Source organism: Vulpes vulpes, chromosome 8, assembly GCF_048418805.1.
Source record: "Vulpes vulpes isolate BD-2025 chromosome 8, VulVul3, whole genome shotgun sequence".
NCBI classification, from domain to species: Eukaryota; Metazoa; Chordata; class Mammalia; order Carnivora; family Canidae; genus Vulpes; species Vulpes vulpes.
In genome coordinates this window covers 51107755-51121783 of record NC_132787.1, presented here as the reverse complement: position 1 = coordinate 51121783, position 14029 = coordinate 51107755, and the positions used below count along the sequence as shown (strand labels likewise).

The 14029-nt window shown below is 52.4% G+C and overlaps 2 protein-coding genes across 11 annotated transcripts in view; both read right to left on the bottom strand.

The window, feature by feature from the left end:
• Positions 1 to 4057: 4057 nt before the first annotated feature.
• Positions 4058 to 8998, bottom strand: LINGO4 (leucine rich repeat and Ig domain containing 4). Its single transcript, XM_072766553.1, has one exon. It carries the CDS (start codon positions 8596 to 8598, stop codon positions 6649 to 6651), a length of 1950 nt encoding a protein of 649 aa, XP_072622654.1. The 5' UTR covers positions 8599 to 8998; the 3' UTR covers positions 4058 to 6648.
• Positions 6085 to 14029, bottom strand: part of RORC (RAR related orphan receptor C) — a 27774-nt gene continuing 19829 nt past the window's right edge. For 9 of the 10 annotated variants that reach the window (XM_072766550.1, XM_072766552.1, XM_025983054.2 and 6 more), the window contains one exon: positions 11749 to 13290. In XM_072766550.1, coding sequence (XP_072622651.1) covers positions 13129 to 13290 — 162 coding nt within the window. In that variant the 3' untranslated portion in view covers positions 11749 to 13128. Of the gene's footprint in view, positions 8444 to 8992; positions 13291 to 14029 lie in introns of those variants that run through there. The other variant, XM_072766549.1, reaches the window with a different exon arrangement.

The window sequence follows — 14029 nt, the reverse complement described above, 5'->3', positions numbered from 1 at the left end:
GGACTGGGACGGCCAAGGACGGTTGGGCCTGTGACCGCCTCCGGGCGGCGGGAGCCTCCTCCCGAGCCAGAGCCCCTCCGCGGGCTCCCGGTAGCCGGGAGCTCTTTGCAGCGGTTCTGTCGCTGTGCCCGGCACACGGTGAGCTCTCCGTGGATGCTGAAGGGACGCCAGATTGCATCTCTGGTCAACCAGGGCGATCGATGCCTTTGGGCCTCAGGGTTTCGATTTGTATTAATTTTTTAAATGTGCATTTTGAATAAGTAATACACATTCTACAAAATCCATAGGCACAAAAGGTTATTACAGTGAATAAGGTCTCCCTTCCCTCAAGAGGCAACCAGTTTTATGAGATTCTTGTAAATTTTTCACAAAATATTCTGTAGCAAACATACCCATGTTATATGCATACATTATATGCATCTTATATATATATTATTTTTACTCTTGATTTTTTTGCAATTTCCTTTTGTATAGCCTAGATACCTGACCATAGCAGCAGGTGTATCTGCTTCGTAGTAAGTTTCACAGTAGCCTGAGGGTTAGATTAAGATATTTTTAAACAATCCTTTCATATTATATTGTTACCCAAGTATATTTCATCTGGCTTTTGTATATTTGTATAATAAATCCTTAGAGCTGTGAATACTAGGTCAAAGATTTATGTGCATTTTTTCATTAGGATAGATACAATTTTGCAAATTCCCTCCCTCCCAAAGACTTCTCATTTTCATTCCATCAGCAATGTTTGAAAAAGATTTGGTAAAGGTGTTATGTATTACCAAATTACCTCCACAGAAGCTCTAAATTCTCTCATCAGCAATGTGTGAAAAGAACTTGTTTGATAACATACTTCTGCTTTTTGTTTTTTTAAGATTTTATTTGTTCATGGGAGAGAGAGAGAGAGAGAGAGAGGCAGAGACACAGGGAGAGGGAGAAGCAGGCTCCATGCAGGGAGCCTGACATGGGACTTGATCCTGGGTTTCCAGGATCACGCCCTGGGCAGAAGGCAGGTGCTAAACTGCTGAGCCACCCAGGGATTCTCCCATATTTCTTGTTAAGATTATTCCTTGGTATTTGAGTGCCTTGATTACAATAGCCATTTTTACTTTCAAAAAGGTAAAGGAGTAGTTCAGACTCAAGGAAGAATGTCCATTGTTGCTGTAGAAAGTGCAGGCCTGCTTTATGGATCCATTACCTTCTAGCTCCAATAGAATGTGGTAGGCAAAAAGAATATGAAGTGGAAGTCCAAAAGGATTACAAATTAATGGGCAGCCCGGGTAGCTCAGTGGTTTAGCGCCGCCTTCATCCTGGGATGTGATCCTGGAGACCCGGGATCAAATCCCACGTCGGGCTCCCTTCATGGAGCCTGCTTCTCCCTCTGCCTGTGTCTCTGCCTCTCTCTCTCTCTCTGTGTGTGTTTCTCTCATAAATAAATAAAATCTTTTTTTTAAAAAAAGGATTACAAATTAACCACATGAGGAATTTCTTAATCATGAGCAGTTGTAATCACTTTTTTTCCCCCTTAATTTTTTAAAGGAAGGTTGACTTCTAATTAACTTCTAATTTGGCTGAGCAGGGAGGGTGGGCAGAAGGGATAGTTTCAGGTGAGAGGATTCCAAACTCTCAAATCCTATTTGGGACTTGTCATCTCATGCACCCCCCCCAAGAGCCCAAGTCAAGATAGGGTTATGAGGCTGGGATTCGGTGAATTGCAATTTCTGTTTTCTCCTATTAAGGTCCGAAGAGTCTGTCCTTTTTCCTTGAAGGGGTGCTCTAAACAGGGTGCAGGAGTAGGTGATACCAGTTAACTTAAGGTCTGCGTTTTACAGAACATTCAGTTAGCAGGTGTTTCCATTCAATAAGCCAAACAGGAAAGGGGACTTCAGCTAGAGGGCTGGGCAGTGAGGGGTTCTCAAAGGCCTTTGCTTTGGAACTCAGAGTTCCCTTCTTGGACAATAAGCAAACAGTCCAGTCAAACAGTGTTCAGCCATCTGTTTGTTTGTTTTTTAAGATTTTATTTATTCATGAGAGAGAGAGGGAGAGAAGCAGGCTCCATGCAGGGAGCCTGATGTGGGACTTGATCCCAGGACTCCAGGGTCACGCCCTGGGCCAAAGGCAGGCGCTAAATCGCTGAGCCACCCAGGGATCCCCCAGCCATCTGTTTTTTTAGAAAACAGTCATTTTTTTCTTTGTTGTAGGAGTTACCCCTTCCTCCCCCATGATGCAAGGCTCTGCATCAGAAACCAGCAACCCAACACAGAGGTTGGGCCTTAGAGTCAGCAATTATGCTGTGCTGCTCTTTAGTCTTTAGATCAGACTGATGGATTGTGGCAGGTGTCCCCTGCATATGTGGCCACCACACAGCTCTATGCCTGCCTACTTAATTTTCCTTACAGAGTAGTTTGGAGGAAGAGGACTCCGGAGTTCTTGGTATCAAGTGCTGTCCATCCTGAATCACCACATACTCACTGCTCTGAGCAAAAGTCCCTCCCTACCCTGAAGTCTCCTGTCTCTCCCTGAGAGAGGGAAGCTGGTGGGAGGAGTGGAACAGGAAAAGGGAGAAGCTGCTTTGACCTATGCTAACATCCACTCTGTCTTTCCCGGCCTTTTTTCCTTGCCTATGACAGACGCCAGAGAGACCGGGCAGGCTTGTCCTCAGCCTTTCCCCCCAGACCCTCACCTGCTGAAATAGTTCATAGATTATTCTGCCACACTGGAAATTCCCAAGCAGCTTCTCTATAACCTAAGAGATTGTTGAGATTTGAACCCAGAAAAGGACCCAGGAAATCTGAAGCCTCCAAAATGTGAGAGGCTCTGTTGCTGGCATCTAGGATTTCTTTTTGTTTGTTTTAAACTACTCACAAGAGGCACAGAGAGAGGCAGAGACACAGGCAGAGGGAGAAGCAGGCTCCTGGGGAGAGCCCGAGGCGGGACTTGACCCCAGGACCCCAGGATCACGAACTCTGAGTCAAAGGCATATGCTCAACCACTGAGCTACCCAGGCATCCCTGACATCCAGGATTTCAGTTCAGTCCATCTGATCCGTGGAATTTCTGCCCCTTTCTGCCAGTCCCTGGAGCAGAGACAGGACATTTGGAGAGGGGACTGAGGAGAAAGGATAACAACCAACCAAACAACCCTCAGCTTCCTGAGTCAGGTGCCTTTGAGTTCCTGAAGGCTGGGAAGGGCTAGCAGCTGGCCTGGTCCCCCTAAGAGACTTGTTCTGAGTGGTGGCGTGGAAGAGGCCCTGGGTCAGGCTCTTCAGCTGAGAGGTGGTGAGAGGTCAGAAGAGCAGGCAATGACTAAGGCAACACACCTGGTGGAAGGCATTTGGGTTTGGAGGCCAAGAGCCCCGAGTTAAAAACAGTTCCCTCACTGACTAGCTGTGTGTCCTGGAGCAAGTTACTCTATTTGACCTTCAGTTCAGATGTCCTGTGTCATAGGGTTGATGTAAGGATTCAATAAGAAAACATAAAAAGCCATTGACATAGGACAGATTCTTGACAGATGTTATTTGCCTTCTCTCTCCACTCCTGTGCTGCCCTGGGGAGAGGCTCTATCAGCTTGCCCCCACTCTGTGGGCTGTGACATCCCTACACATGCACACACACCACCAGCGTGCGTCCTTGGTTGCATTCACACACACACACCCCAGCCTGTGTGTCCCTGGTTGCATTCACATACAACCCCCACAGCCTGTACAGTCGCATCTGGGCTATGGGCAGCCTTCCCAGGCAGGTAAGATAAGGAACTAGCTCGCTGATGATTGGACAAGCTGTGGAAGTGCTCATCACAGTGACCTAGTCACATCAAAGGGCCTTAGGGAAAAGTGTGGAAAGGAAAATAAGAGGCAGTAGTGGGCGGTCACTTCACAGGTGTTTTCCCCAAAGGAAGGTGCTTCTCAAGGGACACTTTGCCCGCCTCTGCCAGGGAGGCCCTTGTCCATGCCTGGAGGTGCAGGGTCTACAGCTCTCCTGCCCATCAGAGTGGTACTGGCTACATGTGGCTTTTGAGCACTGGAAAGATGGCTAGTGCTACCAAGGAGTGGACTTTTAAGTTTATTTCAATTTAAGTTAGTTTATTATTTTTTAAAGGATTTTTTATTTATTTATTCATGATGGATACACAGAGAGGCAGAGACACAGGCAGAGGGAGAAACAGGCTCCACGCAGGGAGCCCGATGTGGGACTCGATCCCGATCCCGGGTCTCCAGGATCACGCCCTGGGCTGAAGGCAGCGCTAAACTGCTGAGCCAGCGGGGCTGCCCTAATTAAGTTAGTTTAAATGTTAAAACTGACACTTGATCTAGTTATTGGAAAACTTTTCATATGTTTGGGACAACTTGGCTGTGTGAAAATACGCTTTTAACAATGAATTTTATCGAGCTTAAGAACAGCTCAGATCTTTCTGGTGAAAATTCAGTGATTGAATTGAGATGTGCTCTACGTGTAAAATACACACTGGATTTCAAATACCTAATACGAAAAAATAATGTAAACTATTTCATTACTAATTTTTGTGCTGATAACATGCTGAAATGATACTTTGGGTACCCTGGGTTAAATAAAATATAGTGTCAAAATGTAATCATATCTGGGTTTTTTGCTTTTTGAACGTAATACTAGAATATTTGAAACGACGGGAGTGACTCACATTCTATTTCTATTGGGCAGCGCTGCTCTGGAGACTTTGGGACCAGGGCAGCTGCACCTTCTGCTCTGGGCGCATCATCTGTTCCCCACCGCCTCAGGGGGCTTCCCAGAGATCTGTCCACACAGCAGTGCTGCTTCTGCCCTTCACTGCACCACAGAGTGGGCAGGGGCTACCACAGAGTAGGAACCTCCAGTACTGGACTCCCCCACCTAGAAAGCTGTGGCCGGAAAATTTTGGAGAGGAGAGGGCTGTGCCAGGGAAACCTTTCTGGATGCCTGTAAGGAGAGGGGAGGTCGCCAGGATGTAAGAGAATTGTGTGTGGGGAGGTGAAGGCAGGGTCGGAGGCTCAGGGATATCGTTTTCTCAAGATTGTTGGACTCTCCAATCTGTGGGGTTCTCATCTCTGGCCCCACCCCCATCTCTTCCCTGGGCCTCACTGAAGAGCTTGCCTTTGGATCAAGTCTGGCTGCCTGCTGGAGGGCACCTGCTCCTCCCCCCTGTCAGGGACAGCTTGCGCTGGGGAATCTTCTAACGAGTGGAGTCTCCTCTAAGCAAGGACAGAGCAGCAGGAGTCGCTAGGAAGCTCCTGATGCTTGCATACTGAAGGGTGGTTGGGGGCTCTTGAGCGTGGAGGGGAGCTAGGGACACTGAGCAGATGCTGCTGCAGAGAGAGAGGCTCCCCAGGGCCATATGACTCCTTGCTTCTCAGTCCCTCCTCCCTGCCCCTCCTCTCTTTTCACTCCTCCCCTTCTGACGATGCTGAGGCTGCTGCCTCTCCATTCCCTGGCTCTGCCTTGACTTCTATTTGAAGCACACTCGGAGGCAGTCAGCATCTTCTTCCATCACGCCTCTGTACCTGGGGTCTCTGGCAGGCAGTGACCTCTCTCTGGAGTCAGCGTCCCCCTTGGGCTGCACTAAACAGGCAACAAAGGGCACCTGCTGAAAGCCAGATCCTGCTGCTTTTCACTATGGTGCGCGGTGCCACTCCTGCCTGTTTCCTCTAAGCCCCAGGGCCTGCTGGGTTCTGGGACTCTCTCTTAGGACAACTGCAGCTTCTTGCCTTTGTTAGGCATTTTCTAGGAGCCCCCTTTGTACTCTTCCTCCAAGCACCAAAGATTTGTGATTGGGAGATCCCAACAAGAACAGGAAAGAAGGAAGGAGCTGGGTGTCCTACAAAGGGATTTCTGCAGAGGGATCCCTTGGAAGGTGGAGGACCTCTCCTCCAGCTGCAGAGATGCAGAGGACAGGGAAAAGGCTGAAATTGAAACAGAGTGGGAGTCTCTCCAGAACATCTCTGGCAGGCCTTCTGTGTCAAGCCTGTATGTTAGGCAAGCCCATTGGGATATGTGTTCAGTGGGCAGGTGGGAAGGGAGAGATTTACTAACAGTGAAGGGGGAGAAAGTGAAATAAAATTCCGGATATCACACTTAGTTTAGGCTGCTACTGTTGTGGCCATTTGGCAGCAAGTTTAATGATGAGACAGATGGAACAGGGGTTGGAGGCTCATGCAGACACAGCACTGATGTGTAGTCTGTACCACCACCCCCATGGCACACTCACATCTTTGCCTGAGGTCCTTGGCCCTAGTTCCTTGTGCCTGGGGAGAGGACAGAGCAGAAAAAAGAGGGAAGCCTGCCTGGTTGAGGAGTAGAAACTCTGAGAAGCAAGCAAGCAACACTTTGCAGCCTCACCTCTGCAATAATCTTATAGCTGTGGTTGGCAATTGGTGCTGATTGTAAGCGTGTGCCAACAAGTAGACTGGAGCCTTGAGAATGTTTCCTGCTTCATGGGGGGTGGGGAGGGCTGAGCTGACTACAGGTCTACATCTTCTCCCTGGGGCCCTCAAACTGCAAAAGCAGGGGGAGGCAGACTCGCGGGAGGCGTCATTAGCTGCTGGCACGATGTGGGACTAGGTTCTGGTCCAATGAGCCTTGAGTTTCTTCCCTTTTGGTACCTGAAGCTGGCTTGGCTGGAATTCCAATGTGGAAGGAAAAGTCAGAAGAGCTTGGCAGTGACCCGGTTACCCCCAGAGTTCTTATCCCCAGAGGGCCGAGGTGCCACAAAGTCAAAGGTCATGTGATGTTTGACCCGGCCTTTGCCCTTGCTCCAGAGGGCAATGAGGCCAAAGCAGAGGGTCACTGAAGTGAGGAAAGGAAGGAAGCCAACTGCTAGCACCATAGCTACCCCTCTGCTATCCAGGAAGAAGGGCCCCGGGATCCCTGGCATGGTGATGTTGGAGTCAGAGAGAGTGCCATTTGGTGGATCAACCTGGATTACTTCCAGCCAGGTCCTCAGGGAGTCATTCCCAGCGACATTGCTGACCATGCAGACGTAGGCCCCTCTGTCCTGTAGCTGCACTGAGCGGATCTCCAGCGTCCCATCCTCTAGGACCCTCACTCTCCCAGCCCTTCCCAGCCAAGCCCCCTGAGGCCTCATCCAGGAGACAGTGGGGGCTGGGTCTCCGTCTCCAGAGCAGGAAAAAACAGCATGCCCCCCCTCCTCTGCAATGACCCATCGCGGCCCGGACTTTCGGATCAGGGCTGGTTGGCAGGTGAAGTGCCCCGGAGGTAGGATGTCTGAGAAGTCCTGCAGGCTCTTCCCCTGGACGTGCCGGGGGCCGGCACAGGCAGGGGGCGACGTGCCAAAGTCCAGGCGGCGGCGGAGCCGGAGCAGCCAGAGGAGTCGGCAGTCACAGGTCAGGGGGTTGCCAGACAGCCTCAGGGTGACTAGTTTGTCTGGAGAAGGGAAGGCTGTTTCCTCCAGCGTCTGCAGGGCGTTGTCTGCCACGTCCAGGAGATGGAAAGCGGTCAAGCCGTGGAAGGCATGGGCCGCGATGGACGTGAGGCATGCCCCTGACAGTCGGAGCTCCTGGAGCCGCACCAGAGCACTGAGCCTTCGGGCCGGAATGGCCGAGATGGGGTTCTGAGACAGATCCAGGACCCGGAGGAAGCTCAGATGGTGGAGCGCTTGGAAGGGCACGGCGCTCAGATTGCAGCGGGTGATGGCCAGGCTGCTGAGATTGAGCCCCAGCAGGCTCCCAGGCTCCAGGGCCTCCAGGCATGGCCAGTGGTGGATCTCCAGCTCCTTTAGCTGCCCCAGCCCCCGGAGTTCCCCGGCTGGCAGCCTCCCGATATCTAGTTCTCGAAGCCTTAGGGTCAGCAGTGCTGGGAGGCGGGCAAGGGCCAGGCCGGGCACTGTGCTGAGGTTGCAGCGCTCCAGTGTGAGGGCACTCAGCTTGGCCAGCCCTGCAAAGGCTCCTGGGGCCACGAACACCAGGTGGTTATCTCCCACCTCCAGCTGCTGGAGGCTGCCCAGCTCCCCAAAGGCTCTGTCAAGGAACAGGACAATCTGGTTGAGGCGGAGGTCCAGTAGCTTGAGGGCGGATAGGCCTGAGAAGACCCCAGGCCCCATGATTCGCAGTCGATTGCCCTGCAGCCTCAGGGTGAGGAGGCTTTGGAGGCCGTGGAAGGCTCCAGGCTCAAGGATGGAGAGCTGGTTGTAGCTGAGGTCCAGCTCCTTGAGCAGGCCCAGGCGGGAGAGCATCCCCCGCTGAAGCCCCCACAGGTGATTCCCACTCAGGTCCAGGAGCTCAGTGTCCAGTGGGAGTCCCCCAGGCACAGTCTCCAGTCGCCGATGGGCACAGAGCACTGCCTGGGGCTGGGAAGTACAGTCACAGACAGCAGGGCACCCGCCACAGCTCCCTCCAGGCAGGAGGAACAGGAACAGGAGAGGGAGCCATGGGGCCCGGGCTCTCTTTGGAGCTGTGGCCATAGCTATCCCCTCTTCAATCCTGGAACAGATGATGACATGGTCCTTTTTGGAAAGTGACTTCAGAGGCTGGTGACCCTGGACTTCCCTGGACCTCCTTAGAGGAACGAGAGACTGAGCTATCTGTTTCAGCATTGCTGGCACGTGGGGTGCAGACCCAGGAGCAGATGTTCCCATCCAGGAGCAGTTCTGGTGGGCCACCTTCTCAGGGGCCTCCTTGGCCTCCTCTTTGGGGAACCGCTACTTTCCTCCTGCTCCCAGGCCTGGGTCATAGGCCAAGGACTTCCTGGCTCATGGAGCCCTAGTTAAGCCTGACCTCAGTGAGGAAAGCTTGATGTGAATGGGACAGGAAGCAAGGAAGTAACCCGGAGTCTCCCTGGGATGGGTTTTTCCTGTATCTGCAGATCCAAGAATACCTCAAGTCCCTCCTTCTCCCTGATACTTGTTCTCCCCAAGGTTGGCCATCCACCCCCATGCCGACCCTTGTTCCTCCTGTGCCATCCACCTACAGCTTTGTCTAAGGCTCAGGGGGAACCACATCCCTGGATTCAGATTGGAGCTAGGTCCTCACCTTGATTAAGTCCTCCAAACACATTCGGCTCTGCTCTCCCAAGCTCCACTCACTGTCCCTCTGCCGTCCTGCAGCCTAGCTCAGGGCCTGGTGCCCTGAATTGGTAGGATCCAATCTCCCCGAAATGCCTGCATGGACAAAAGCCCAGTGGCACCTTAGCTCTGGCACGGGCTGCAGGGGGCACTTGAATCCCTCACAAGAACCCTCAGGGCAGCGCCTGTAGATGACACTGGGGTGTGCAAGGGACCCAGGGGATGCCCACATTTCGAGTTTTGTTGCTCAGTCCTCAGTCTCAGGCTTCTCTTCTCTCCCTACTTGATGGTATTTTGATTTAATCCAAGGTGTGAATCTGAGGGCCATCTTGTCCCTTTGGGATCCAGCTGCCTGAGTGATACACTAGAGCCAGACTTTGTGACCCAAGGAGACACAGGCAAGGGGGAGACCGCACTTTCCACATGCTGCATGTGGGAAGGCTGGGAGGCCATGTGCATGGCCCGTAGACTGCAAGTGGGTTTCTGGGCACTGTGGGCCTGGGCAGAATCAGGACGAAGGTGAGCAGAACGGCCACGGGGACTGGTGGAGGTTATAGAGACGGGCCTTGTGGGTGGTGAATTTACCCTCAAGTCTCCTGGCTTGGTGTCAACAGGCATTGCACAAGGGAGGGGAGGTCCTGGAATTGGCAAGGGAGGGCTAAAGGGATGGAACCAGAGACAAGTGATGCTCCCTGGGAAGCAGGATGCCTGGCTATCTTTGTAGCTGCAGATCCAGATGGCCTTTGGGGCTTCAGGCTGCCTGGGCCCTAAAGGGTCAGCCCTCTCCCACATGCCCCATTTTCTCCCATGTGAAACTTAGGAGAGGCAGTTTAAGACATGGTCTGACTTGTTCCCATCCAGGAGGATCACAACCTTGGATCCTGATTGGAACTAGCCTCTGCAACCCTCCTTCAGAAGGGCAGTTCTGGTGGCTCTCCTGCTGTAGTAGTTGGAAATTGGAGATCAAAGAGGCAGAGCGATGTAGGACACCATCCCAAGGCTTAGGATGAGAGAGGATGGCCCGGGGCAGGCAGAGGCTTCAGACCAGGCTCCTCTGGTCCCCAGCCCAGCCTAGCAGGTATCTCTGGCATGCTGAGAGTTCTCCAGGGACAGATGTGTCCCAGTCTCCCTCATCCTCCCTGTGCCTGTTCTGGGAAGTCCATCTGACAGCTAGCTCTTTATCATTCCCGCTGCAGTTCCTGCTCATCCTTTTTGCTCTGCATTCAGCAAAAGTGCAGTGAAGCATGTAACCCAGCTTCCCTGCCTCCCACTCCTGTGGGTTTCTTCTTAGTCCTGAAAGCCTGCTGGGCCAGGGGCTGGGGGATCTGGGGACAACCCCTTTTCTTTATTTATAAGGTGGCTAATTTAATCACAAACTTCCCTTGCCAGTCTCCATGGCTACAGGACTGGCTTCATGCCACTTTGCAGGAAGAAATGGGTGTCAGAGCCACTTCTTTCTTTAAATGAGGTGGGGTCTGGGGCATTATCCCTTTAAAGAACAGGAAACTTTCTTCTTCTTGTCCCTGTCTGGCAGTCCAGAGACACATCTGAACCCGGATATCCCCTCTAAGGCAGACCTGATAGGCACAGGGACCTGCATGGGGAGGAGGCTCTTGGGGGAAAGATTTCTGGAATTTCCACACTGATTGTAGAGAACCCTTCCCAGAGGTAGAGGAAGCACTGGGGAGCTGGAGGGAGGTCTCCTTAGAGTCCTTCCCCCCAGGGGCCTCTGGGACCTTTTAGTTTTCCCATCAAAGTCCATTGAGGCCAGGATCAGGGCTGGGATCAAAGGCTAGCTGGGGACAGTGGGGCTGGCAGGAGGGAGGGGGCATGGGTTGGTGGGGAGGTCTGGCAAGAGGGATAGGAGGGGCACAAACCCTCTAGCCTGCTAGTCTGGCCTTGTCTCTGAGAATGTTACCGAGAAGGGCAGCTGCAGCTTCGGGACAGGAGGCAGGGTCACTTACCGGAGAAGCTGGGGGGGGCATCAAGTTGGACACTGCATCTGTCCGGGGCTGGGGGCCTTCCTATTCAAGCTGCACCGGGGGAGCTCTACCTCCTGGTGGGTGAGTCTCCCTCCTTGCTGCCTGCCCGCTGCCTGCTGCCCTCCCGCCTGCCCACTGTAACTGCTGTTGCTGCTGTGGCTGCTGCTGCCAAGACTGAGGTAGAGAAAAGAGCCAGAAAGCATTTCTTCTTTTTTTTTTTTTTTCCTCTCTCTCTTTTTAAACCAGGCGAGAATGAGTCTGCAGCAACCCTGTTGGTGCAAAATAAATAAATAAAGCAACCAGGGAGGGCTGCAGCAAGAGCCACTACAGGATGGCGAAGGGGAGGGAGCCGAGAGGGAGACTTTGGGGGTTCAGGAGGGGTCAGGAGGTAGAGGCAGCTAGCAGCTCCAAAGGGTCTCTTGTGGGCATCCTGACTCCCCTCTGGGGAGCTCTGGGACCAAGCACCTTCCTGTGGGTTGTCTTTTAGTCTCCCAGATGCAGGGCAATTCTGTGCAGCCTCTCAATCGAAATGTCTCCCACGGGTATCATTTGTGGGGAAAGTTCTCAGTCCAGAACATCTGCCATGGAGCTGAATTTGAGACTCCTTCAGTGAGGGTTCCTGAGGAGCGGCTCCAGCCTCCCTGGAGTGCTGCTCAGAGCAGGGGCTTCAATCCTTATGATATTCATGTGTTGCTGGGCTAGAAGCCTGGATATCCCCCAAGGGAATGAGACAGGAGAGCTGTTTGTCTGTAATCTGATTTAAGAACCCCACCCCTGCCCCTTCCACACACACCTCTGGCCTTTGAAATCATTTTATAAAGAATAGCCCAAGTTGGGGTTTATGTTTAGCCAGCTAAAGCCCTCCCCTGAGAGGAACACAACACCCCCACATCACTTGCTGTTTATCCCTCAGAGGAGGGCTCACAGCGATTTGTAAAGCCAAGAGAAGTTCAGGGGCACAATCCCAGCCAGAAAAACAGGTGTGTGTCCTGTTCCCTGGTCTCCTCCCTGCGGGAGTTGGGATGAAATTGTGTCTGGCTTCTTTCTCCATGATGACAGGAGGACTCTTCCAAGGGTCTGTCTGGGGCATCTGGCTGACCAGTGCGCAGACATCCTTCTTTTGGGGTTTCTTGTGCTAGAAGACAGCTGGGGCTGGGATTGAGTTTGGGCATCCCCCAGTCTAAGGTTGGTGTACCATGAAAATGTTCTGGGGTCCCTCAGGACGGGACTTTTTCCCTGAGGCCACAAGTGCCTCTGAGCTGTGACCTCAAAGAAGACAAAAATTGTGTCAGATTAAATGAGTCTACAGAGATGCATAATTGCAGTTTGAGTTTGTGAGTATGTGTTTCACCTGCATGTGGACGTGTGTCTCCCATCAGATTTGTGCTGACCCCTAAAGTCTATTTCTAAAGTGCACATAAGAGACTTGAGTTCTAATTCTATCTATGATGCTCTTGGCCTCCATTGTACTCTATCCCTATACCCAAATTCCATTAAAAAAAAAAAAAATTATCCCAGCCCCATCCCCCCATCCCATCCTTATCCTCCACATATCTAGTTTTTTTTAGACCCCGGGAAAAGGGCAGGGCGCCCAACCACTTCCTTGCAGAGCTGAGAGGAAGGGGGAAGGCAGAAAATCTAAAGATCTGGATTCGTGTTATATACAGGTCCTTCTGGGCTCCAGCTGCCAGTCTCTGAGCTTGACACATATCCCCAGCCAAAGCCCACAGGGAAATGCAATGAGGTATTTTAAAGTCCTATTCTTAGCTTCTGAGCCCAGAGTCGACTGGATTCTCCTGGTGTCCTGAGGACACCATGGTCCTCCTAGAGGTCCTTATGTGCCACCCCAGGCCTCTCAGAAGCTGGGGGTGAAGGGTCATGGGAGAGCAGATGCAACAACGCTGAGGCTGGAGATGGTGTTCCTTCATCACCACCCTCTGGCTCTTGGCCCACTGCCAGGCATGCCTGTGGGCAGAAAGCCAGTCTCAGCAATTGCTCATCCCTAGAGAATAGGCGGAGACCACCCTCCCGGGGCACAGGTAAGAAAAATATGAAGGTGGGAGGAGATCCAGGGAAGAGGGCCAGTAGGCTCAAGGGGAGGGAAAGGAGTCCGTTCTCCAGGTCACTCGGACAGCCCTTCAGGTGACTCGATTTCAGTGCTGAAGAGTTCCTTGTAGAGTGGAGGGAAAGTGGCTTGGACCACGATGGGGTGGAGATGTTGGAAAGTGTGCAGCTTTTCCACATGCTGGCTGCACAGGCTCCGAAGCTTCCCCTTGGGCGGCAGCTGGAGATGGGTTAACAGGGGAGGAGGGTCAGTTCTCCAGCCTTCTCCCCAGAGCACCGATATCCTCTCCTTCCTGGATAGGGAAATCCTCCTGCTTTCTCCTCTGCACTTGGCTCTGGAGGAGTGGCTGGATTAGATCCCATGGTGGGTGGGGGCTGGGGGAATGTGTTCAGGAAACTGGAAGCAAGCGAGGGCTGCTGTGGGTGGGGTGCATGTTTTCTGAGTGGACCCCTGCTACTCCTAAAATGAACCCTGGTAAATACTATCAGTTTCTGCCCTTATAATACTGAGACCCTGCGGCCGTTGTGTTCTATCACATGCGTCTTGGCCTTCGTGCTCTGGAAGTCCTTCTCATCTGGAATGCCTTTCCATTTCTTCTTTGCTTGACTAATTCTTCCTCACTTTTAAGTGTCCCTCCTCTGGGAATATTTCCCTAGCTACCTCTCCCTGGATTAGGGTCCTTCCCTCTGTGTAATAGCACCTAGAGTTGCCGCTCAGCAGGACGGAGACTTGGGCTGTGTGGCTGCTGCAGGACGGAGGAGGGACGACCAGGGACCTCTCTAACAGGCCACATGAGAACTGGTAGCTGGCAAAGGAGAGGGGTGACGGTGGAGGGTTTGTGTTCTGAAGGTGGAGCCAACCAGATCTGCTTTCCAGATGTTTCCCCAGGCTCCAGTCTGCCCTTCCAACCTGTCCAACTGGACTTGAAGTTCTTTAGGACATAGGGTGTGTATAAGTC

Coding starts and splice junctions, on each gene's coding strand:
- LINGO4 (XM_072766553.1), bottom strand. CDS start 8,598: ATGGGAACATCTGCTCCTGGGTCTGCACCCCACGTGCCAGCAATGCTG.